Consider the following 27,794-nt stretch of genomic DNA (forward strand, 5'->3'; position numbering starts at 1 on the left):
ATGCCTAGAAACATCGCTGATGAATTATTCACTTGCAAGTGAATAATTCGATCTCATTCAATCCGTAATCATGTTACCTTCAATTTAGCCCCTTAGATAGAAATGGGTTACGCATGATCTAGGCGTGTTCAACTATTAAAAGGAAAAGAATGTCAGCATTGAAAGTGAAAAAACGGTAAACCATTTGGTTGACTGATTCGATCCACAAAAGCTCATTCTTATACAGGTAAAAACGATGATTAACATATTTTTTAACCTATAACATGAAATCAAACCGACCTAGAAAAATCCAATTGCACGTGTTCAGTATCTGTTTATATCTTTATTTATGTTTATATCGGGTTATATGACCGTCGGCAGTCCTCGGAGGTCACCTCGATGGTTAATTAGATATGGCGTCTAGACTAAAATACACACGAAATGCTGATACATACACCGAGTACATGCATCGTAAATTGTTTATTTTATGCTTTTATATTTTGGATATACGTTTTAGTATGTTATAAATCAAATATCAGAATTTGAGTCAAATCGGTGAACATGAATTTGACAGCTAATTCCAATTTAAAGTTCTTTTGGTCATTTAGCTCTTCAACCGTTTCGATTCTTTTACATCTTTGGTTTCAAATATTCTGCTTTGATCATTACTTGTGAAGGTAAATCCAGCAGTGAAAAGCGCTTCGGACGCATGAAATTAACAAAGTTTTTATTGTTTTCTTAGTTAATTAGTTTGCTGTGTTTTGTTCTTAAAAAACTTTTTTGGGTTATTAGTGATAATTTGGATGAATCTTACAGTGAACAATACGGTGAGATGTACAACAACTATGTTTACATCTTGAACAGAATATTGAAGTATAAATACACAACATGTTTTTGGCATTTAATCATCGTGTACCAATTGATAAGGCGTTTTATACTTTGATGTTCTAGGTATAGAAGATGGAAACCGGTGTTATTGCAAAGGTGATGACTTATTTAATTAGATGTGTTTTATCGGTGCTTCCCCTCACAGGCACTTGGGCAGTTGGGGGACTTGTTTCTATCCATTGGCCGATTGGGAGGTCGACTATCCATATATTATAGAAGCTATTATATATATGCATATTCGTTCTCCCAGGAACATATATATTGACTATATATATAGATATACTGTTTCCAGGTTCTCCAAAGGCATAGAAACAAGTACCTGTGCTTCCCCTGTCTCAGTGTCTGCCTGAACTAACATATGTACAATAGTAAATATTAGTCAAAATAATTATGAGGTCTTGAAACGGAGTGTTCTTTTACCACAGAACACCACAGAAAGGCATCACAGCAAAAAATTAAAATAGCCTTTCAAGACCTCATAATTATTTGGACTATAGTACATATATAACCGCCCATACATCAGATCTTCCAACTGCTGCTTTTTCCTGGAAAAATTTGAGGTCATATGATATTGATGCAAATATCTTTACATCACAATGTCCTATGACATGTTATTCCCCAAATAATCCCAGGTCAACTGGGGCAGTTCATTCATAAAATCGAAATTAGAATATTGGGCATAAGCTGCATTAGTACTCATGTAAGTAGACACATATACAAGAATCTGGGACAACTCAGCAGGGGTAATGTTATCCGTGACCAGCAAGAAATTACTATAGATTTTGACATTATTTTATATCGTCCATTTTAAAAAATGGTTATCCTGTGATCCTGTCCCATAATAAAATAATTGCTATGATAAAAGTCAGAAATTTTGTGAAGTATTTGATTCAGGGAAAGTGAAAATTTGTACATGAAAAAGTTGGAAAAGGATTTGTTAAGTAAGAACTATTCGAATCCCTGAAAAAGTTGTGAAAATTTGTACACAAAAAAGTTGTAAAAATTTGCACATGATGGATTTGTTTAGTAAGAACTATACAAATCCTTGAAAAAGTTGTGAAAATTTGCACCTGAAAAAAATTGTGAAAATATGTGCGTGAAAAAGAGGAACATAATAAGGTCATTCAGGGGAAAAAATCCTGTCATATTGAAAGTATTTGCTTTGTGACATAAATTATTTTTGGGGGAAATCCTCTAATTAAAAGAGGGGTCCTAGGTGGACGAGTGGTCTAAGTATTCAAACTACTGTATCACTAGCCAGTCAACACTGAGGTTGTGAATTTGAATCCCGCACAGGGCAGGTGCACTCGACTCCAATCTTAATTGACTAGGATTATCAGTTTTCCTACCTAAGGTTGTGGTTCTCTCCGGGCACTCAGGCTTCCTCCACCAATAAAAACTGACTGCCATGAAATAGCACAATAGTGTTGAAAGTGGCATTAAACACCAATCAATCTAATTAAAAGATCATGAATTTTGCATGAATAATAATAATCCCATTTGGGATCCTGTGTCTGAATCGATTTTCTGATTTGGCTGCCCACTGAATATCTTATCAAAGCCACAAAAAAACTGATAACTCGTTTGAATTTTTAAGACTGTTTTTTCATGGCTTTCATGTCTATCGTAAGGGTTCAGTGAGTAGCTAAATCAGAAAAATGCTCCAAATACAGAATCACAAAAGGGATTAGACAAATCATGCTCTGCTGTTACAGTGTAAATAAGTTACTGTAAACAGGGAAATTTTCGTGGCAGTTTTATTTTCACTATTTTCGCGGTAAGAATTGAAACGCGAAAATAAAACGACCGCAAAATTTCAAGGAAACTCTATTCATAAGATAAAGACCATACATGTGCGTATATGAAAAGGATATGCATGTAGAGGACCACTGTATAACACCGATTTTACAGACGACAGATCTATACCTAAAATCATAACTGTATTTTTAAATGAAAAGCAATGTTAGAAATCATGACTTTACTCAAGTTAATCTTATTGAAATGGAAGACATCTCAAGCAAGCAGACATTACGAACATTACGGATATTGTTATGTAAGCAACACTTATATGTAAATGACACCTGTCAATCAGTTTTAAAAGTAATACCTTGTTGAATCTTCTACAAAGATTAATCAGATCAAAAGATCGATTAATTAGCATTAATCCTGACAGCATTTTATTTTAATTCACTCTTAATTAGATCTGCTTTTCTGTTATTGTGTATGTGTTTTTACAAGCAAACATGACACAACTTTTAATCTCCTTTAACATTAATGAACCGAAAACAAAATATTTCTGATTGATTTTATCACTTGATTTACGATACATGTAAAGCTGTTCACTTTCTTATTCATTTATGAAAATATGTATATAGGTCACAGGGAAATCGCGAATTCAAAACGGCGCGAATTAAGATTGTGTTAATAAATCGCGAAATAAAGACGGCGCGAAAATTTCCCGGTTTACAGTATACATATAAAACGTAATTGGAATAATCAAAATTATTGAACAACACAAAAGACCACATCAACCACCAACACCCAACCATGAAGAAAAAACAAACGCCCAAGCAAAGACAAATTTAAACAATAAACAACACATACATGTAGCTAGATAGCATGACCAGGCACAAAATTATAACATAACACTACCAAGTATGTCAGTAACTTCTTTGGGGCAACTTAAAGACAGTCAAGCAAGCATGTTACAGTTAATAAAAAAGACTGTTCATAAGACATAAATTTGCATTGCTAAAATGAATACAAGTCAAAAAGGTGTCCTTACTTTGATACAATTTGAGCTGCCTTGAGCTACCATATATATATATTAAAAGTAGCCTATCTAAACATTACAATTATTGGAACTGATCCTAAAATTGTTGTCATTTTTGTTATTAGATTGATAGATTATTAAAAAAATTTCTTTAATATTTCACCGGTATAAACAGAAGATAAATGTCCTAACAGTGTGTCAACATTCATATATACATGTATATGGAAAAGGTCAACAGGTCAGTAATTCTCCCCAAAAAAAGATCTTGAAGCTAGTTACTATTTTTTACACAATGAAATAAGTACAAGAATCAGAATCATGCAAAATAAAAAAAAAAAAAAGCTAATAGTCTCATCACTAGTACACCATAAAAGAAAAAAAGAAGAGATATGATACTTTTTCTAGAGGAAAAAAAAAGTGTATGCAAAAACTCAGCGAAAAATTGTTAAACTTAAGAAAATGATGTAGCACACTAAATTGAAACCTCCAGTCCATAGAGATTTTCAAAAGTTTGACCGGTATGCATATATAACAGTGTAATAACAAGAATCAAGAAATAGTAGATTGATTGATTGATTGGTTGTTGGTGTTCAGTGCTACTTTCAGCACTGTAGGCTATATCATGGGGGTCCATTTTTATTGGTGGAGGAAGCCTGAGTGCCAGAAGATAACCACCAACCTTTGGCAGGAAAACTGACAATCCTAGTCAGTTAAGATTAGAGTCAAATGCACCTGTCATATGTGGGGTTTGAACTCACAACCCAAGTGTTGACAGGCTAGTGGTACAGTAGATTATCTACTTAGACAACTTGGCCACCAAGACCCCAAAAGATATAGTAGACCTTAAAACAATGTACATACACTTTATTTGGCAGAATGTCCACCACTACACTGCTGGATATCACAGACGTTCCTGTGAAATTTAAATGTCGCCAGACATTTGCCAAAGAAAATGTCAGACACCTCAGAACAAAAGTGATTATTGTTCATGTGACATAAGTAAGGTTAAGTGTCATAAAATCTTTGATAAAAAGATGTTAACAAACTCAAATAGAAATGTCTGCAGAAATGTCAAAAAATCGTGAATAAAAAGATGTAAACAAACCCAAATAGCAATGTCTGCAGAAATGTCAAAAAATCTTGAATAAAAAGATGTAAACAAACCCAAATAGCAATGTCTGCAGAAATGTCAAAAAATCTTGAATAAAAAGTAGTAAACAAACCCAAATAGCAATGTCTGCAGAAATGTCAAAAAATCTTGAATGGCTGGATCACAACATCGAGGATGCTTTGATTTATTCAAGCAGTACATGAAACAATATATCTTGTTTTTAACATTTTCACAAAATGTAAGTAATGCATGTGTACATAAAATCATCAGTTGGTCAGTCTAGAGGATTCTTATGGGGGATTTCTAGAATTATAATTCTATACAATAAAAATATGGTGTTTTACGCAAAGTAGAATTTTCTTATTTTTTTATTTTGAAAATAAAATATTTAATTTGTGTTTTCCTTTAAAAAGAATTTGTATTTACACATTCTCCTCAAGAAAATTTTATATAACCATCAGCATTAACATATCAGCAACATTAATTTTTGTACAATTATATTTGTTTCATATCTGTACATTTATATCTATTAATCCACATCACTTTGAAACGGCCCCACCCATTTCCCTCCCCCCTGTGTATGTGTATATATGCTGTTGGTATCTAGACCAGTCTCAGATCAGATGCATGTCAATGTATAACTCTGATCGGAATCCAGTCAGGAAACCTGTGAATCCAGATGGTTACTAGTGTAAAACAAAGACATGTTTGGGAAAAGAACCACAGTTTAATGCTTAAATTTCATATTAATAAAACACAAACAACAGTACAGTTTGAAAACAATACACAAATTAATTAATTAATAATCTGTGGTATTCCACTCAAGGGAATATTACATTTATAATATGAAACCAAAACTGTGTGTTCTTGCAATATAATCTACTCTACACATTTATAAAATATACAGTTAAATTAAATCAATTATATATCTATAATTAGTTGATGAAGCAACCTAAATATCTCAATAAAAATTAAAAATAAAATAGGGTGGGTGAGGATGGGATTTTAAATTCCCTAATGCCAAATTGCAATGCGTCTGCTTCATGCAGTTGTATTATCTAGAATGCCTAAATGAGGCGCGCAGTAATTAAAACAAAAGGATGATAATTCATTATCTCTGCCGATTGGATAATTTGAAATAAGGGCCTTGTTCTGATTGGTTCCCTTCCCACATCTCACAAAGCAATTAGAGAGCAAGATGTCAAGAGTGGCCAGTAGGGAATTCGATCCTTATATCATTGGTTGTTATTAATAGATATAAGTTGAACTAAAAAACCCAATCGGCAAAAAAGGACAGGTAATGCATGTGCGATGATACATGTCAACATGCTGTGTATTAATAATCCATTTTTCTTGTTAATAAAAATATCACATTAATCCACATCACTTTGAAACGGCCCCACCCATTTCCCTCCCCCCTGTGTATGTGTATAGTGTGTATATATGCTGTTGGAATCTAGACCAGTCTCAGATCAGATGCATGTCAATGTCTAACTCTGATCGGAATCCAGTCAGGAAACCTGTGAATCCAGATGGTTACTAGTGTAAAACAAAGACATGTTTGGGAAAAGAACCACAGTTTAATGCTTAAATTTCATATTAATAAAACACAAACAACAGTACAGTTTGAAAACAATACACAAATTAATTAATTAATAATCTGTGGTATTCCAAACTTCCCAAACGTGTGGTGTAATCAGTAGAAGGTAGGTTAAATGGTTTATTATTTCCCATGGGCAATTGCAAATTTGTTCATGACTTCCTGTCTGTGTGCAAAAGAAGGATCCAAGTATGATTTGTATGCATTAGATTTCCAATCACCCTGTGATTGTATGAGATCAGCTGGAACCCCACATTCTAAGGCAAAGGAGGCCCCTCCTCTGCGAAAACTATGTCCCGAATATTTGCTGCTGTCATAACCCAACCTAGATAAGTTCTGTTTTAGCATCTTTACAAAGGCTGTATATGTAAGAGGGGTAACCTTGCCTCGTACTAAATACAGGAAGACAGGTGAGGGGGCTGACACTGCTGGCACCTGTTTAAAATTTAAAAGAAGCGCCTTAGAGGGACATAAATGAGAATTCTTCACTCTAGGAAGGGGAATTTCTAATATACGCTCTGAAAATTGAATTGTTTTGGTTTTGCGTACTTTTAAACAGACACCATCTGAGTGAAAATGGATTTCCTCACGAGTAAAATGTCGCAAAGGATCAAAAGCTGAAATTGAAGGGGCAAACAAATTTGACTTCCTTAAAAAGGAGAAAAAAGCCACTAAGCAGGCTGCCCAAAAACACAAGTCCTTACTGATTGGTTCCCTTCCCACATCTCACAAAGCAATTAGAGAGCGAGATGTCAAGAGTGGCCAGTAGGGAATTCCTTATACCATTGGTTGTTATTAATAGATATAAGCTGAACTAAAAAACCCAATCGGCAAAAAAGGACAGGTAATGCATGTGCGATGATACATGTCAACATGCTGTGTATTAATAATCCATTTTTGCTTGTTAATAAAAGCATCACAATTCCCTCTATAGCACGAAATTATTTTTTTGTTTTTTCTCCTGGCAGCTCCAATATAGAAATGTATTTTTGTTTGGATTTCATTGTCTTCTTTTTTTCTATAAACCCCTAATTCAACCTCTTTTCTATGACTGTTTTTATAGCTGGTCAGTGGTCATAAAGTACTGCCCACATGTTCTTATTTGTATCAGTCAGACAGGTGCATTTGTTTATAAAACTTATTATCATCAAAACTCATTAACAGTGCAAGATATGAACACATTTATTTTTCTTCTGTGGTTTTGTAATATTATGAAGTACAAAATGTAAAAAAAACAGCTGAAAATTTTGATAAAATTTAGTTGCTTTTGTATTGTGCTACCTTAAAAATCTATGTTTATCAAAAATAAATACTGTAAATTCAGAAATTATTGCGAAGTTTTTATTATTGCGAAAAATGCGACAGGATTATAATCGCAATAATTTAAACTCGCATTTTGAAATTTTTATATGAATTGAACAGGATTTTTCTCAATATCCCAAAAATTAAAATCGCATTTTAGTCTAAAATGACAAAGTCTCAATAATAAATGCAGGCACTAATTTCTGAATTTACAGTACTCACATGCCTCTTTTAAATCTGGAATGCAATTTTTTCAATTGAAAAATAAAATGTTTGGTCAAAATAAGTCCGTCAATTGATAATTTTCTTCAAACAGCGTAGGTACAAAAATGTATATCATGGCTTAACTATGTCATATAACATTTTCCACGTTCCAACTTTTAAATATTAATGTGGTAAGGAATTCCAGAACTTCTACTAATATGAATACTAAAACAAATGCCTATAATTTTTATGTTCCAAGTGTCAAAGGTGTGGAATCTTTTACTTTATGTTTTATTGGAATATAAAACTAGAATGCTCTGCCAGAGCATGTAAAATGTATTAATGTGAAATAAAAAAAGTTCCAAACAAAAACAAACCTAATGAATAATCTGAGCCTAGGCCAATGTAAGATGCAGATTTTATTTTTATATTTTTTTAGATTACTTTTTTATATGTATATGTTAAGCAGAGATTCATACACACTATTTATTGCTATATAATTGAATGATAAATAATTTATTTTGTTATATACATGCATAATATAAGGACCCCATTGAGAGGGTTGACAAAAACCTGGGTTTTATAAGTATTACCCAGAACAATCAGTTGTGATACCAAGACCTTGTTGAACATGTTGATAAATATTCCATTTCAACTTCACAAATAATACATGATCGTCTCGAAGTATAAATTCTAGGTACTGACGTTGTTTATCATCTTAATTATGTGTTATAGTGTTCTTTTATTTGTCATTGTAAATTATTACCTTTACTGTTTAGTCCATTTTTGGTAATATCCCTTAGGCGTGGCTCAGTACTTATACATCCAGTCATTGTGTTATTGTGCTATGGTCAATTTTTGTATTCTTGTCTTTCATGTTTGTTTATGTGCTTTGTCTATATGCCGTTTTGTTCTTCTTTGTTGACCTATTTGTTTGTTTTTATAGGTTGCATTTTTGTAAATATCGACAATGCAATTTCCCATTAGAACTCCTTTTACGGCTAAAACTGTACCACTTTTACTATGAAGTATTGAAAAAAAATTATATCCTAGAATGGAAAGTTCATATGCACTACTATTTTTTTCAAAGGTCAAAATATAGGGCTGTGCGGCATATTTTCAACGTTTATATGCCCCTAACTTCTAAGAGTTTAAACTTACACTAAAATTCTTTACTACCCCTACCTTGACTTTATGGTTTTCACAGATTTAAATTTGACCGATATGCATATGTATATTTACTGGTAACATTTCCAAGTTATATCTCTATGAAGTGAAACATAGAGATCATATCTGGGAACCAGTACGTAAATATAGATTCTACCACTGCATCGAGTGTGATACGATATTTATCCACTCGAGACAGTTAAATTTTCAAATTTAAAACGCGAGGCTCGCCGAGCGTTTTAAATATTTAAAATTTAAATGTCGAGAGTGGATAAATATCGTATTACACGAGATTTGGTGGTGGAATCTGTTTCTCTAATGATTTTCAAACAATACACAGGCAAATTTATTCCTTCATTTAGAATGATCTGCAAAAAGATGTGTTCTTTCCATGTGACGTCATCAGGCATGGTCGCCTTTTTTCATGCCGTCACAATAGGAAATTCAGAGGAAAGCAAGAAAATTCGACGTCATAATCGGATTTTAACCAATGAAGAACTGAGATCAAACGAACCACACGTTGATTAAATTTTTTTTATACAATGGGTGCAGAAAGGGATAAATTGACGAAGAATTAGAGAAACAGAATTAATTATCTATGAATATTATATATCTCCCCAAAAGAGGGAGTGGTTTGAGAAACAGCTGTATTTACAAAGTGCAACCTATGATTAGTGATTAAGATTATAACACAATGGTGACTGCTGTACCCCTATTTTTGACATTTTTACCTCTTATTTCTGTTTGTTTTTTTCACACATTGTTGTCAATATAATGGCATTTTAAGCAACTGTTATACAAGTGAGAGGTTTTCTACACAAGGAAATGCCTGTCTCCAGTCACAAATATGACAGTTGTTTTCCATTCGTTTGATGTGTTTGAGCTTTTGATTTTGCCATTTGATAAGGGACTTTCCGTTTTGTATTTTCCTTGGAGTTTGGTATTTTTGTTTTTTTATTTTTTTGTTTAACTAAATAATACTAGGAATTACTGGGTAATATATATAAAATACTGGTCTGGTATATTTCAATAATAATCTTTTTAATGTCTACAAGTGTGGGTACATGTTCTCTTGTGATGTTTATTTAGTAATATGATTGTGTACCAATTAAATTTTACAATTCACTTATAAACACTGCACTAAATTTCATTTTTCAAACTTGGAATATTTCAAACAGACAAAAGACAGAGCATACACAGCTTCATGGGAAATAAATAAGATACCCAAAACTATGCAAAACATACAAATAGAATTTCTGCCTTTATATTTATTATTTATATAACATGTATATTAATACTAATGATACTACACAATATCTTAACTATTCTGTGTGCAAATAAGCTTAAAATATTATATAACCCAGTAATGCCCAGTACTGCCAATTTTTCTGGGAGTATTGCTGAGGCTAGTAAAATCCTGGTTCTCCCAACCAGATTTTGCCCATCCAGGTAATACTTTGCCAACCCTGCCCATTGGAAATAAGGTTTTTGTTTTCATAAGTAATCCTTGGGTAGAAGCATTAAATATACCTATAATCACATCCGTTACTATATCTTAAGGTTTTATTTAGTAGCTATGTTGTATATTGCCTTTACCTGAATAAACTTTATTATTATTAGACAGCATCCTGAATCGGACAATTGTAGTTGTTTATAAACATTGTTTTTGTTTAATTGTAGAATCAACATGTACAGACTAAGTGGACTTTGATGTAATATTATGAGCTATCGCCTGTCACAGAACTATGCCTGGGACACAACACTTCCTTTGGGCCAAGGGGCTACCAGTAAAGTATTTAAAGGATTCAGCAGGGTAGGCATTACTATTGAGTATACATTTATATACATATAAATGAAGATTTGCTTACTTTATAAGGAATCACCACTCTTAAATTTCTCTGCACAGTCCTCAATTTTTATACGACCGCAAAAAATGTTTGTGGTCGTATATTGGTATCACGTCATCGTCATCGTCCGAAGACACTTGGTTTCCGGACAATAACTTTAGTATTAGTAAATAGAAATCTATGAAATGAAATGAAAGCAAATAATAATGATATGGTTTGAATAGGTAAATTAAAAATTTTTAAGTTCTTAGATCACATTCATTCTGTGTCAGAAACCTGTGCTGTGTCAAATATTTAATCACAATCCAAGTTCAGTGCTGTATCAAGCTTGAATGTTGTGTCCATACTTGCCCCAACTGTTCATGGTTCGACCTCTGCGGTCATATCAAGCTGCGCCCAGCGGAGCAGTTTTTGTTTATTATCTTGAATATTATTATAGATAAAGATAAACTGTAAACAGCAAAAATGTTCAGCAAAGTAAGATCTACCAATAAGTTTTTATATTACCAAAATTGTCAATTGACCCCTTAAGGAGTTATTGTCCTTTAAAGACAATTTTTCACAATTTGTTTATCTAGTCTGCTAACTTTAAAAAATCTCCTTTGAAACTGCTGAATCAATTTCAGCCAAACTTGGGCTGAATGAGTTTCAGAGTATCTAGTATAAATTGTGTATTTTATTTCCTTGTATGTCAAGAAACATAGCCACTATTGCTAAAATGGAACATAGGGGTAAAATGCATTTTTATGTTTTTGAAGAAAACATGACAGATACAATGAACATTTAAATGGCATTTTTAAGCCACTCATTAATATATATTGAAAAGCAAAAATAATCATTGATGAAAGATTTAAGCAAAACATTACAGGTGAGCGATTCAGGCTCTTGAGAGCCTCTTGTTTATATTCACTATTGGATTATGTATTTTAAACATGCACTTTCATTTATATTAAATTCACTGTAGTAAATTTAGAAATGGGTTTGTATTTTCAGATGAATGGTGAAGATGTAGCTGTAAAAGTGTTTACTCATGCAGGACAGATGAGGCCTTTTGATGTTCAAATTAGAGAATACAAAGTGATGGACATGTTAAATCATGAAAACATTGTCAGACTATTAGCTATTGAAGAGGAGGTATTAACATTATCACTTATGCAGCCTCTGGGTTTTTTTTGCAGTATTTTAATACAGTATTAAAGGATTTTTTATTTATATTTATGTAATGAAAGTGAAAATGTGTAACTTATAAAAACTTTGATGTTGATGGCAAGCATTTTGTTGTCTCTGTTTTACTAATTGACAATTTGTCTAGACTCTGGGCAATTTAGACCAAGTTGCTATTGACTGTTGCAATTTAGACCAAGTTGAATGTTGACCTCAAGATATCTTTTATGTTTTTTCTTGTGTTCATGAGTTATTGTATCATTGAATTTTTATTTTCATTTTTCTATATTAAAGAAAATATCACTGTTCCTGTTTATATTTCCAGCAAAACACTCACGACAGAGCTATTGTAATGGAGCTATCAAACTGTGGAAGTCTGTACACATTACTAGATGACAGCTCTAATGCATTTGGTTTAGATGAAGATGAGTTTCTACTAGTACTTTCACATGTCAGTAAGTGATAGGTGTTTTAAATGGAGGGTGAGAAATATGAAGTAATAGATTAGATGTGAAGATATGTTAGTTTTCATCATACATTTCTGATCAGTTTTCAAGAATTCAAAATTATTCCTGATTCAAATTATTCCTTGTTTTAAGTTTATTTTAAAAAAAGGATGTGTAAATTTTAATCATTATTTTTTAAAGCAATGGTATTTATTCAAATTTCACTGTGACTTAAAAGGTAATGACAAAACATGAAATCAAAGCCTGATATCTTGTAATACTGTAAAAACATTGAACTGAGATCTCTGATTCATTTAATAAGAATAGATATCCACTTGTAAGTGTAAAGAATTTTTTATTGTTGATTTCAATAGTAATGAAAATGGGAAAATAGACCAAATGTCATTTTAATGTATATAGACAAAACAACTCATATACATGAAAAGGTTAGCACCTCAAATTTTAAAGATTGAAATCTCCGGTAAATTTGATCATCTCGTGCTTTCAGATGTTTTATTCTGTAATTATGTCAGAATGTTATGTACGTCCACATCATTTGCTTACTTCATTATGTCAGAATGTTATGTACATCCACATCATCTGCTTACTTCATTATGTCAGAATGTTATGTACGTCCACATCATTTGCTTACTTCATTATGTCAGAATGTTATGTACATCCACATCATCTGCTTACTTCATTATGTCAGAATGTTATGTACTTCCACATCATTTGCTTACTTTATTATGTCAGAATGTTATGTACGTCCACATCATTTGTTTACATCATTATGTCAGAATGTTATGTACGTCCACATCATTTGTTTACATCATTATGTCAGAATGTTATGTACTTCCACATCATTTGCTTACTTTATTATGTCAGAATGTTATGTACGTCCACATCATTTGTTTACATCATTATGTCAGAATGTTATGTACTTCCACATCATTTGCTTACTTCATTATGTCAAAATGTTATGAACGTCCACATCATTTGCTTACTTTATTATGTCAGAATGTTATGTACGTCCACATCATTTGCTTACTTCATTATGTCAGAATAGTATGTACGTCCACATCATTTGCTTACTTCCACCACATTAACTTACAGTTTGATATTTATTTTTTATAGCTGCAGGGATGAAACATTTACGTGAGAATGGTATTGTTCATCGAGACATTAAACCAGGAAACATTTTGCTGTACAAAAAAGAAGATGGAAAGTAATTAGTCTCATTATTTATTTTAAATATTTGTAACTGAGGAAATAGCCAATATACGAACTAATTTTCTTTAAACAACCATGGTTCAAATTCAATGGCAACGATTAGGAAATATATATAGCGGATGCACTACCAATTCTAACTTGAAACAGGCACTCTGAAAGATAAATGATGATTTAAACCAAGTTTTCATTGGGTAATCTAGTGACTAAAAATTACCTCTCTTGCAAACACTGAAAACTGGATCTCTTCCATCTTTGGAAGTTTTCTACAAGGATGCTATTGATTACAAATTCACAAAAAGAGAAGTTCTAGTTAATAGAATATTATAAAAATAATTGAAATAAACACCCCACTTGATATAGAAACTTATATATAGTTGCCATCAGACTAAGAAATAACTTCTTTTTCCTGAAACTGCCATATCGTATTAGCTGTACAGAGAATCACAAACAAAACTATTCCTTTCTTTTTTCTTTTTTTTTTTTCCAGATCAGTTTATAAGTTGACTGACTTTGGTGCTGCTAAACAACTAGAAAATGACGAAGAGCAGTTTATGTCATTGTATGGAACAGAAGAATATCTGGTAAAAACTTTGCATACCATAGTTTCTTATGCCTACTACATTTTGACCTTAAGGTGGTATGGGAGAATAAACTAAAAATGATAGAATTTTCCATACTTTGCCAAGATGTAGTATATATTGTGCATTCAGCTTGGTTTGAAGCTACAGATTGTGAAATAATCATACATTTTGTACTAATTATACATTGATAAAGCATCATAATATGTAAAGAAGGTAAACTAATTGATAGAATTTTGAAATAAAGTATGAGAAGATAGCTCTTACAAAATGATTTCAGAATGTCAAAAGAAAAAATGGGTACATTTTTTCCTGATGAACAAATTTATGTGATCTTAAGTTATAATTACTCATCTTTTTACAAAAGTAAAATATTTTTACTTGATTTCAATTTTTTTTTAAACTTTGCATATTAAGGGGAGGTAACTCTGATAAAGCCTAAACATGAAAAAGAAAAATTTCCTGAAGATTTCTTTTTAAATTAATCTTTTTCAGAGTTACCTCCAAAATTACACCTATTGTGGTCTGCTATTTTACAATTCAAGATTGGGGAAGACACCCGTATGCCCTTAACACATATTTTGGGGTTGAAATGAAAAACCAGACAGGCCTGTTATCCTATAAGAATAATATGTTTATCTTAGTTTTTTTTTTAATTTGAAATTGAAATTGTAGTCTATTATTGATTAGTTTTTGGTTTTCAGCACCCAGATATGTATGGTAGAGCTGTAATGAGAATCAGGAACCCAGAAAATGAAGGATTCGACTCAAGTGTAGACCTCTGGAGTCTTGGAGTTACATTTTATCATGCTGCTACAGGCCAGTTACCATTCAGACCTCATGGTGGAAGGAAAAACAGACGTCAGATGTGAGATTTATAATTTGATGAAATACACTTTATATGGTGGTCATTGGTTGCCGTCTGTCATGTTAGTTTTTTGTTTATTATTTATTGAAAACAAGATGAGTCTATTTCTAAAATTAATAAATAGTTCCTCACATGTTGGCAAAAATGTATTACCATTTACCTTGTCCAAAATATAGGACACAGTATATTGTTATTCCGTGACCAAACTGACTGAGGAAATGTGCAAGGTTTATTGACACTTAATTGTGAATTCATAGTACACAGGTAGCTTAAGATTGTTTTGACTAATTGCTTTATGCAGGTAAAAAAAAAATTTGGCAGAAAAAACCACAATTTTGCTAAAAACCCAAAATCGATGTGCAAGTTATTTATTTTCTGTTGAAAAAGTAAAATTGTCATATTCGGAAATAAACAATTTAGAAACTGTGTGAGCATTCACTCTATGCATTTTTAAAATTAAATTTCATTTGTGATTCAGAAAAAATCTTTTTTGGATTTTGATGAGAGCATATTTTTTATCACTGCAGATGATAGTAAAATAAACAAACCCCTGAGTTACATTTGATCCTGTCCACTCAGTAACACCCTTTAAATCACCTAATTTTGTGTAAAAAATCTTTTGTCCTATTGCCTATATCAATAAAATTGAGAATGGAAATGGGGAATGTGTCAAAGAGACAACAACGTGACCATAGAACAGACAACAGCAGAAGGTCACCAACAGGTCTTCAATGCAGCGAGAAATTCCCGCACCCGGAGGCGTCATTACAATACAATTGGTAGCTGAGAGAGGGCATTTTAAAGATTTTACCCCCAACTTAGTTTATTTTAACACCTGCAGGAAGGTTGAAAAAAAATTCGATATCAGATTTTGGTGTGAACAAGAGAGTGTAGTAAAAAACATGTCAAGCATAGTCTCTTTCTGTAGCAGACAGGCATAATCTTCTTATATCACAAAAGATCTACCATATATTAATGTAAAATGCAATTAAAAGGCCTAAAATGACACAAAAAAATTCAACATTCACATATTTTGAACAAGTAACTATGGATACATAAACTTTTGAAGTTTAAGTATGGGTCAGAATATAGGGTTCTTTTGTACTTGAACAAAATCACAATAACAATAGACAATAGAGTAACCTAAACTTTGGACAAGGTAAATGGCATGAAGCCAAATTTATCAACTATTCTTTGAATGGGGTAAACTGACCTATCAATTCTAAAGGCTAAATGTCTATTTTCTAGGCTTATATACCAATTTAAATGGCAACATAGAATTGGTTTTTTTTTTACTGATACAGGTATTTTACAAATGGCCATAATACATTTCTTTGTTAGGATGTAAACATTTTATCTTAATAAAACAAAATGTCTATTTATCATTTATATGTTACTTCATTAATTTTCATAAGAAGCTAGTGTGAAATTTGTTGTAAGGGATTATTGAGTTATTCAACTGTGTACAACACCTGAGTTAGTTCTTTGAAGTTCCTAAAGAAATAATCTATTTATGTTTATGCCCTGCCGTAGCAGAGGGGGCATTAAGTTTTACCCTTGTCCTTCTGTACGTCTGTATGTATGTCCCAAAATTGGTTTCCGTTCTCTAACTTTAGTTTGCCTCAACCAAGTGTTATGAATCTTATACACAATGCTTATTACCACAAAACACAGATCAAGTTTGTATTTTGGTGGCGTCACTTTTACTGTTCTGGAGTTATGCCCCTTTACAAATGGAAAAATTGCTGAATTTTTCGTTTCCATTCTCTAACTTAAGTTAGCCTCAACCAAATGTTATGAAACTTATACACAATGCTTATTATAAAAAAACCAAGATAAATTACAAATTTGGGTAGCTTCACTTCTACCATTCTTGAGTAATGTCCCTTTATAACATTATATGCAAGCACGGGCATCATCTGTGTCCCATGGACACATTCCCCATTTATTTTTTAAAGATTTTTGGATTTGTTGTTTCAGAGTTCTGGTTCTTTAATTCTCAAAAAGTCATCTAATATTGTTATATTGTCCAATAAGACAAACTTTCTTTTTAATATGGATTGTTAAATCTTTTGTACAAACTGTTGTAGGTCATGAAATAAAGCTATTGTGATATTTAAGTTTATACTTGTGGAATTGTTGGTTTTAATCATCTAGCTGTATAGGTTGAAAAAAAAGTATTCTTTTAATCACTCTTTTATAAACCTTGCTTTTGATTTTGAAGATTTTCCTTCAGTGTTGCAATAAAGAAAAATCAGTCAATCTTTTAGAAGATAATCAAAGCCCTCTTGTACAAGACTATCCTCCTAAGGCAGCTATTAGACGCACAGTCTGATTAGAATTATTAGATCTCAATTTGATCCTGTTTACCAGTGTATAATTGTAGTACTTGTTCATGCCTCTCTTGGTTACTGAAACTCTTTTGATAATGGTTTGATATAATTTCACCAAACTTGCACAGATTCTTTTTCATTACATAACATTGTGCAACAACTATTTTTGTTTTTGACCAGAGCGATTTTTTTTTCATGTAGAGGACAAGTGACACACTTCTTCCTTGGAGACTCACACTTTTTAGTATTCAGACTCAATATTACTATAATTCTCAAAATAGAGGCGAAAGATACCAAAGGAACATTCAAACTCATATGTCAAAAATAAACTGACAACGCCATGGCAAACAAAAGGAAAAGACAAATACAGTACACAAAACACAACATATAAAACTAAAGACTGAGCAACACCAACCCTACCAAAAACCGGCGGTGATCTCAGGTGCTCTTGAAAGGTAAGCAGATCCTGCTCCACATGTGGCATAGATCTGTTGTGTTGCTCATGTAAATACAAACCCGGTGATAAGTCTAATTTGGTAGGTCATATTTGGGGAAAAAAGGACGGGATTGTGGTTATGACAATAATGGAACATATCTGTAAAACAGACATTCCATAACGATCAACCAACTTATGATGGCGTTGTAAAATTTACAAAGGGAAGATATCAACTTCATTACTTGGAACTCTTGGTTTAATAGCTTCCTTGTGAGCAGCAACCCTCTATCAAGGAATCATGATAGGAAATACAAGCCCTGGAATATTGTATCAACTGGGAGATATTTACTCCATATGCAGGTGCTGCTGGAATGTTGCTACATAGAAATGGAAAGTTCACAGTTATCTCTTTAAACATAAAGTTTTGTTTTCAACCAACCCTCATTGTCAATTTCTAGATGTAAGTCAAGATATGAGGCAGACTTAACTGTATCGGTTGTATCCTTTACCTCAAGTTTGATGGGATAGAAGCATTCAACATAGTCACCAAACTTTGAATTATTTTGTGACATCATCTATATATATATCGGAAAGTGAAGTTAAAGGATAATGCTAATTTCTTTTCTTTCTTTCTAAGAAGCTCCTGTATGAAGTCAGTGTCTTCATTAATAGTCTGGAAAATAGTGTTGTACTATAAAATGAATTCAAAACAATTGTATATTTATACAAATCTTTCCCAAAAATTCTGAAGGAATCATTCTTTTTGAAGTTCATCGGAATAATACTCTTATTGTGATTTTACCAGATCTTCATTTAACAAATCAGAAAACAGGAAAAGTGAATATGTTTTGTTTTGACATATACATAATAAAGCTTATTAGACAGAAACTTGTTTGTATTTTGATATTTCTGTAACTATGTACCCTGATAAGTATCTTTAAAATCTTATATCATGACTTTCCTTACCAAATCTGATTGCCATAATATATTTTAAGAATCAATATTAATCATATTATTATAATATCAATATTATTGGTTAGTCTAGGAACTAGGAACCTTGGATTGACAGAGAAAAGATTTTACGTAAATATGACTCTGTGAAAGAAGTTATTTTTTTTGTTATAGGTATGAAATAACGAGAAATAAAGAAGGTGGAGTTATATCTGGAGTGCAGAAGACTGAGAATGGTCAGATTGAATGGAGTAAAGAACTACCAGCAACTTGTCGGCTTTCACTGTAATTATCAAATTTCTTCTCATATAATCTTTCACTAGTACTGTAATTATACAATTCATGTACATGGGTTATTTTAAAATCATTTTCATATAATTGAAATAATGATAATAATAATAGTTGTTTTACCTCTTCAATTGAATAATTGTATTGTCAAAAAGTGGATTGACTTTATAAATTTGGTCAAGAAGTTAGCAAAGTCTCTGCAAGAAGTACTATATTTCACATTTATCATATTGTCAAGACCTGTTGAACAATTGGCTACAGAAGCCGAGAGGAGACTGCATGATGATTGTAGGTAAATGTTATTACATTTTAATGCTAGTAAATTGGAAGTTTCTGACGTTCACTCAGCATTTAGAATCCATGAATAAATTAGTCCCAAGGCATGAAATATAAATTCTGAAGTGAAGTACCATGTAGAAGTTAAATACAAAATGTATGTATATATTCTTAATTTATTTCAGTGGTTTAAAGCAGCATCTAACACCAATATTGGCTGGCCTGTTAGAGAGTAATGAGAAGAAAAAGTGGAATTTTAATACATTGTTTAACGAAGTGGAGAAAATAGATGAGAAAATGATTATTCATGTATTTTGTCCTCACAAATGGTCACTTTTAAGGATTTATATAAAGCCTGAAGCATCGTAAGTAGCAAAATTTTGTTTTAAGCAAGTATTTTGTTGAATTTATTGGTCAGTTTTGAGGACTTATATAAACCTGAATTATCACTTTTAATTAGTGGTGTGTATAGGACTTGTGGCAGTATGATTTTACACATAAAACAAAATATCAAGCTTGGACCAATGAATAATTAGTCTTAGTCCCTGAAATTTAACGGTGGAGAGTGGAGAAGTACTGTATGGCATGCAAAAAGATTTGTTATTTCTATTTGACATCATCAGGCATGGTTACCTTTTTATAATGACGTCACAATAGCAAATTCTGATGAAACCAAGAAAATTTGATGGCATAATTGAATTTTAACTAAGAAGAACTGAGATCAAAAGAACCACACATTCATTATAAAAAATAACCAACCAGTCTGGAAAAGTATAAATCAGTTAAGAATTAGAAAGATAAAATCAACATTGATAGAAGCAAACAAATTTGAAGTTTCTAACTTCAGGTATAGTGGATTCCAAGAATTGATAGCAGAACAGAGTGAGATATCTGCAGAGAACCAGATATTAATCTTTGAAGGAGAAGTCTTATTAACATTAATTGAAAGTGAAATATCACCAGTCAGGCATTATCCTAAAACCATTAGTGAGGAGACTCCAGTTTATGTATTTTCTAAGATCGTAATGGAACCAAGGCAGTTTCAATTTGCTATCTATCGTATGTATTATTTTACAATAACTTTGTTTAATTTACAGTTTCTAAATGACGTCTATATTTGTTTGATTTTCATTCAAATTTTTTAATATCTTTTTGAAAGTGCATACATTTTGCATAAATTTTTGTTTGTTTCAAAGTTTCTGAATTGTTTATTTCACAGTTTTACTTTTAATATCTTTTGACATTTCATGAACTTTTTAGTAAGCCTTTGACAATAATTTGTTTTTGTCAGTTTCTAAATGACGTCTATATATGTTCGATTTTCATTCAAATGTTTTAATATCTTTTTGAAAGTACATAAACTTTTGATAAAATTTTGTTTATTTCAAAGTTTCTGAATTGTTTATTTCACAATTTTACTTTTAATATCTTTTAGACATCTCATGATGTGAACTTTCAAGTAAGCTTTTGATGATAACTTTGTTTATTTCACAGTTTCTAAATATCATCTGTATTTGTTTGATTTTCATTCAAACTTTTTAATATCTGTTGAACGTTACATAAATTTTAATAAATTTTGTTATTTCACAGTTTCTAAATTGTTTATTTCACATTTTACTTTGAAAATTATGCACTTTCCAGTAAGCTTTTGATAAACAATGTTGAATAATCAAAAAGATTTTATGCTAGCTGGTGTATTCAACATGTCTTACACAAGCACAGAAAGTTTGATAAGTTGATAGAAAGTTAAAAAAAAAAAGGAAAAAAAAACCTTTATTTCCCTCTGTGGGACCTTAGCATACAAATTTGGGTACAGACGAATGGTTGTGGTTAAAAAAAACACACCCTATCCATATTATGAATCTGTGCCAAAAACGTGGCCCATACATATATTTCACAGAAAAAGTATCAACCATTCATGTAAATTTTTATACGACCGCAAAAAATTATTGCAAAAAATTATTAATACATCATTTGAATTACCTCCCTTACACTGCTTTTAAATTATGTATAAAGTAATGGTTGATGAACAATTAAGACAATTTAAAAGCAGTGTAAGGGAGGTAATCCAAATATAACATTTCGATTACCTCCCTTACACTGCTTTTTAATTATGTTTAAAGAAATGGATATTTATATAGGAAGACCAGTAAAAATATCTGCAAATGTTGCATCTTTTTTTTTTTACAAAAAAAAAACATATGAAAGATTTGACGCCATATTTTAAATTCTATTATAAAATAGATTAAGTTAGCACTATGGTAAATTTAAATGGGTATTTATGGTTGCAAACTCAATTGGAAATTTGAATTGAGATTATGACCATATCTTGAGGGAAAGAATTTTTTTTGGGGAAAAAGAAATTGTGGGGGGTCAATTTTTTCTCATTTCAGATTTCAGAAATTAAAAAGAAAAATTCTTCAAATATTATTTTTTTTTTTTAAAAGTGTGTGTGTGTGGGATTTAATACGCAACAGCATAGTGTATTTCACAAAAGCAAAAAGGGGGGGGGTAGATTTTTTTTTTTTTTGTGGGGAGAAAGGGGGGGGGGGGGGGGTGGGGGTCAATTCGCAACAGCAAAAAATTGAATATAAATTCAAATCATGTAACCAATTCTAAGTTCTTTGACTACAGTTATTCTGTGTCAGAAACCTTTTATGTGTCAAATATTTAATTACAATCCAAATTCAGACCTGTATCAAGCGCGAATATTGCGTCCATTTTTGCCCAAACTGTTCAGGGTTGAACCTCAGCGGTCGTATCTAGCTGCGCTCAGCGAAGCAATTTATTCCCTTCTGTCTTATATACAATCTGTGACATCTTTTAACTTTTGTCAATAAAAGATCTAGAAGATAAAAATGATAACATGGAATCAATCTTGTTAATGTGATTTAAAGAGTGGTGCACAGACATTATTTCCAGACATCAGGTTAGAAGAAAAAAAATCATGACCCTACTACCTATTGATATACTGCTGTGAAATCTACTACCTATTGATATACTGCTGTGAAATCTACTACCTATTTATATACTGCTGTGAAATCTACTGCCTATTGATATACTGCTGTGAAATTGTATCAATTGATATATTTGATATACATTATAACCCATTACAACAACACGTCTGTTATTACCTTCTTAAATGAAGAGCCTTCTGCATTCTAGGTAAATATACTACCATAACACCACAATGATGTACCATTAATAACAATGTTGGTCTAGCATTAAATTATGTTTCACCTGTTGTTTTGTTTAGAGCCTAGTGTCCTATGTTTAGTACATTTTGTATTAGTGTATACTACATTTGATAATGGCTTATAACTGAGCTTCCCAGGTCTGTAACAATTGTAATTCACATCTAATTATTTGTTTACAGCTGAATTTTCCAGGATTGTAATATTGTACCTTACAACTGAATTTATGGTTACTGCTGAGTTGCTAATGTTTGTTAAATTGTACCTTATGTCTTATTATCTTTTACAGCTGAGTTTCCACGGTTTGGTAATACAGTACATGTTGCTAATGATTACCAGCTTTCCAAAGTATGTAATGCTGTTGTTCATTACATTTATTGGTGTGTCAAACGATTTCATTTGAAAGAGAAGCTACTCAGACACTGTGTTCTCAGTTACATGTAAGTTTTATGTACTTTAAAACATTATGAAAGGATCGTAAAGTTTTTTGAAGGCAGCTTAACTACCAAAATAATTTATCCCAGATATCAAATGAGATGGGATACTCAACAGTTTATAAATTTGAATAACTCTATCAGTTATTTTAATTTTAAAACAAGAGAACTATTAAAATCTTAATAGAATAGTAAGCATATGATCATCTAAGGGATATATCCCTTGCCAAGTCAAGATAATTCGAGCACAATTCAATTCTATCCTGTTTCTTTTTCTTCATTGGTAAGAGAATTTACATTTACATTTGAGCGCCACACTATCGAAACTAACAACTCAAATTTCTTTGCTAGAAATGTTACACTTGCTATTGCCCTCGGCTCACTCACATATTAATTGTTTAGGCAATCAATTGTTAATTAATTACACACTGTATTTATTTAATCAATTACATTCTAGTTTATGACTTCTAAATATGTGGTAAGGTAATTTCATGTGCTCATGGTACATATGTTTATTGCTGTGTTGACATAATAATTTTTTTATAAATAGCTTGGTACTTTATTTTAGTAAAACTGCTATACAATCATTGATTTATCTTTTTATAAGAATAAGAAGATGTGGTATATTTATTAGATCAAAACAAGCATATTTATATGTGAAATATCTTTTATAACCATGATAACAATAATGTGAATTTGAAGAAACCGGGGTAATTCAGATAACTGTTTTTGTTGCAGAAGGCGAGACATAGGTGTTATTTTCCAGTGACAACAGCATCAACAATTGATTGTTATGTTTTTCTGCTTAAGTCAGTTTGAGATCAACTACTTGTGATAGATCAATGATTATTTTCTATTAGGTTGTATTACTTTCAGTACATCTCAGTTTGATGAACATTTTGTAGTGCTGGCCTTTTTGTCATGGTCCAGTGACTTTTAATTAATTACCAATTTTTAATGTTAAGTTTTCTTCTTAAGTCAGTTTGATAGGATATACTTATCATAGACAATGATATTTTCTATAAACTTGCTTTACTATCAGTACATCTCAGTTTGACGATCATTTTGAGGCACACCCTCTTTGTCACGATCCAGCAACTTTGAATTAATTAGCAATGTTGCAGTACATCAGATAGTCTGTTTCTGATTTTGTTATTGACAGGCTTGACATATCTCTGTATCAACATTTTATTATTCCTATTTATGTATTATAAATACTGTTGTGTAATACAGTACAAAGATAGCTAAGCAACTGAATTCTATTGGATATTCTTTAAAAATATTTGAGGCTTATATCTGGACCATACTTCTCTTGGAAATTGTTAACATCCAATGCAGGACTGTTTTCCTTTTTACCCTAACTGAATCATAAAGCTAGGTTGTATTATATATTTGTTTTTCTTTAGATTTGGTCTTTTGTTGGTTTTTTTTTTTTGTGTCTTTGATTGGCTAGCTCATTGGCATTTTGGTAAAATCTCATTTTTAGATAAATGTTTACAAGATAAGTACAACCTTCTATCTGTATTTGCCACGATATAGCCTTTTTGTGCTGATGTGGCGTAAAGCAATCACCAATCAATCAATCAATCTACCTGTTTTTCCTTGTATTTTAGACATGAACTTCACCATGAGTGCACACATTTATTGGACTATAATAAACATCAGACACAACATTATCAGACATCTGAACAATGGTATAGACAAATAAAGGGACAGTTAGAGCAAGTGAGAGCACTAAGTGCTATGTATCGTATAGATAACAAATTTAAAGTCATCTATGGTAGTCAGCATGGTAATCTAGAGAGCTCTTGGCAAAGTGTATGTATATGTACAGGGTCGTATTATACATTATAGGCTATTTGATTGTATTGAATTCATTGATATGCAGCAACAATTGATAGGGGACATTGAATTTAGTAAATATGTGGAGGTATGAACCAGGTATATAGAAGAGTCTTTATAACAACTATTTGGGGGCATTTGTTTTGACAGTGTGGGATACCTAAATATGCAGTCATGTCTTGTCTAATTGGAGGCCGTAAGTTATATACCACTTTCACATGTATAGGAACTCCTGTAAAAACTCATCAGAGATCTCTTGTAATATCTTTAGTTGAGTGACATCTAGTATGTTGGGCAGGAAATAATACACAATCTTATCTGGGCTGATTAGGTACTCTGGAATACATAGATAGATTTTAACTGGGCATTACTGTCATATAACACTTGAAAGGAAGGTTGTGAATACTGTTATGAGGGTGGTAAAGGGTTATTTTCGTGCAACGTGATCGCCGTTTTTTATTTCACGTTCAACGTGTTTTTACTTTTTTATTTAACGTTCAGTCGTGCAAGACAGGTGCCTCGTTCAACGTGTTCTGCTTATTTAATTTTACGTGCATCGTGATTTTCAAATGCTTATTTTGCGTGCTCTGTATTTTTCAAATAAAATTCAAATACTTGGCAGGGATCGTCAAAAAATACTTTTTTAAAAGCCGTAAACCATTTACATCATAAATGTGTATACTAAATCGGGAATAACAAGTAAAACAGAGAGTTTATATATACAAGAAGACAGTGACTCAGTCACAAAAGGTTCACAGCAGTCTTTATTTTTCGTGCAACGTTCATGACAGAAATTATTTCATGTTCAACGTGAAATTATGTCTTATTTCACGTTTTTTCCGTGCAAGCACCCCCCCTTTACCACCCTCTGTTATACTTTATATGTAGTCAGGATGAACTCTTTCTGTCCGGATGAACCAAATTAGTTAGAATATACAAAATAGTAGTATTAACCAATATCATTCATGTATTGTTTTTAATAAAATGGTTTTCTTTCCAACAGCTGAAGAGTTATCTGGATAGAACAGTACAAGATTTATTTAATATAGAAAAAGATGAGTTACAGAACAGGAAGTTGGAGTATGTGTGGGACGACAGACTGGGCTGCTTTGATGATAAGGATAGATGGTAGGAGAAAATATGTACTTTACCAAACCTTTTTGAAACCAAGACTGATTTCATATTTCAACTTGTAGGTTAATGAACATCAAGTTGTGTACAGTACACTACAGATTGAACCTATATAACTTAATTATTTGTCCCCATATGTACATTGGTGCATTTATTTAGAGTGACTTATTGGGTAACTTGGAATACATGTTGTTAATTTATTAACTTTCTTTAATTTGTATGTAAACTTGTGACTCTATTCAAATGAATGCATTATACTGGTGTATTTGTCCTGAACATCCATGAAATATTTGCCACTGGATGTTAAGCAACCAACAATCAATCATATACTGGTGTACAGTCTGGAGAATAAAAAATACCATACTTCTTTGTACTCTTTTTATCTGTTTAATTTGACATTTTTCTAGTGCACAGAAAGTTGAGATGATGATTGATACTCTGAAGAAGATTGTTCATAACTTTAAAGAAAATCGACAGAATCGTTCATTGGACCACATTACAGAACAGCTTCATATGTTCAGAAAGTAAGAGAACAATGCTATTGAAAAGATTTTTTGTGTACCACACCTATGATAGTATATAGGGGGATTATGTTTCCAGTCTGTGTGTCCATCCATCCTTTCTTTAAACCTTTTCTATTCTGTTAAAGCAATGAAATCAGACTTGCCAAAAATATTCCTTATGCTGATTGTACAAGAGTTATTTGGTTCAGATCATCAAATCAAGTCATAAGACTCATAATAGGGCTTTTATTAATGGTTGATATGTAGTAATAAATAGTTTGATATAGTATTTGTCAATTTAGTACAAATGTTCACACTCAGTGGGAACTTATTTAAATCATACTTATTGAGATTTTTAGTTCCAATTAAAACCTAATGTAGAAAATGAGTACGTACAGAAATACTAATAGGACTATTTCTTATTAAATCTTCATGGCTAAACAAATATGGGAAATAAGATGAACCCAACTAAATTAATTTTAAATGTTAAATTCTTGTAAGAATTAAGTAGAGCCAATGTTTTTTATCTCAGATCTCCAAACTCAAAGAGTTGACAGAGGTAAAGTGCCATGGGCTCTACACATTAAGGAAACCTTACAATAGCTCTCCGACATACCCTAATTTTTTAAGTGTTTCTTCATGTTATGTCATATTCTCATCCAAAAAAAAAATAACATACTGTTGAGACAAACTGCCTATAAATAGAATAATAACATTTTATCTTTTAAACTTTATCAGCTCAAATATCAGCTTGCCCTAGCGGGCATGGTTAATATTCTTGCTTACAAAGTCAATACCAAAAACAAAATGCCATAATTCTATATGTTTCATATAAAAAATGGGAAAAAACTTATTCACTGTTTATCAGTCAGGGGCATTACTTAAACAAGTAACTTTTAAAATTACCTATACAAGTAATGTTGAAAACGTGGCTATATTAAATATTACTTATATAAGCCACTTTTCTAAATATTATTTTCATAGGTGTCCATTAATACAGATTTTACTAGCTTTAACAAATTTTCACAGTCATCTGGTTATTTTTCCCATGAAATATACAAATTAATCCTCCTGAAACACTAATTGCCTTTCCGACGCACTTATCTTTTTATCTTTCATATCGATGCTTCTTGTCAAATATCATTTTCCTTGAAAATCTTGAAGGTAGACAGATATAAATAGATAAAAACTTGTGATTTAATTAAGACTTAAAGTTATTTATAATTTGTAACCCAAAACAATTACATAT

At 31.7% G+C, this 27,794-nt stretch overlaps 1 protein-coding gene and 1 long non-coding RNA gene across 4 annotated transcripts in view; both read left to right on the forward strand.

The window, feature by feature from the left end:
* LOC127724427 (uncharacterized) overlaps positions 1-27,794 on the forward strand; it is a 311,014-nt gene that overhangs the window by 262,710 nt on the left and 20,510 nt on the right. The window lies entirely within an intron of this gene.
* Positions 1-27,794, forward strand: part of LOC127724355 (serine/threonine-protein kinase TBK1-like) — a 49,521-nt gene that overhangs the window by 6,222 nt on the left and 15,505 nt on the right. Inside the window, exons 1-14 of one of the 3 annotated variants that reach the window (XM_052231306.1) lie at positions 807-963; positions 10,705-10,837; positions 11,865-12,005; positions 12,361-12,490; positions 13,616-13,706; positions 14,199-14,292; positions 14,994-15,157; positions 19,052-19,162; positions 19,627-19,806; positions 20,289-20,500; positions 22,925-23,075; positions 24,683-24,887; positions 25,915-26,039; positions 26,450-26,566. In XM_052231306.1, the coding sequence (XP_052087266.1) occupies positions 10,745-10,837; positions 11,865-12,005; positions 12,361-12,490; positions 13,616-13,706; positions 14,199-14,292; positions 14,994-15,157; positions 19,052-19,162; positions 19,627-19,806; positions 20,289-20,500; positions 22,925-23,075; positions 24,683-24,887; positions 25,915-26,039; positions 26,450-26,566 (1,814 nt within the window). In that variant the 5' untranslated portion in view covers positions 807-963; positions 10,705-10,744. Of the gene's footprint in view, positions 1-806; positions 964-2,670; positions 3,879-10,704; positions 10,838-11,864; positions 12,006-12,360; positions 12,491-13,615; positions 13,707-14,198; positions 14,293-14,993; positions 15,158-19,051; positions 19,163-19,626; positions 19,807-20,288; positions 20,501-22,924; positions 23,076-24,682; positions 24,888-25,914; positions 26,040-26,449; positions 26,567-27,794 lie in introns of those variants that run through there. The other 2 variants (XM_052231315.1, XM_052231299.1) reach the window with 2 other exon arrangements.

This window comes from Mytilus californianus, unplaced genomic scaffold, assembly GCF_021869535.1.
Source record: "Mytilus californianus isolate M0D057914Y unplaced genomic scaffold, xbMytCali1.0.p SCAF_1, whole genome shotgun sequence".
NCBI classification, from domain to species: Eukaryota; Metazoa; Mollusca; class Bivalvia; order Mytilida; family Mytilidae; genus Mytilus; species Mytilus californianus.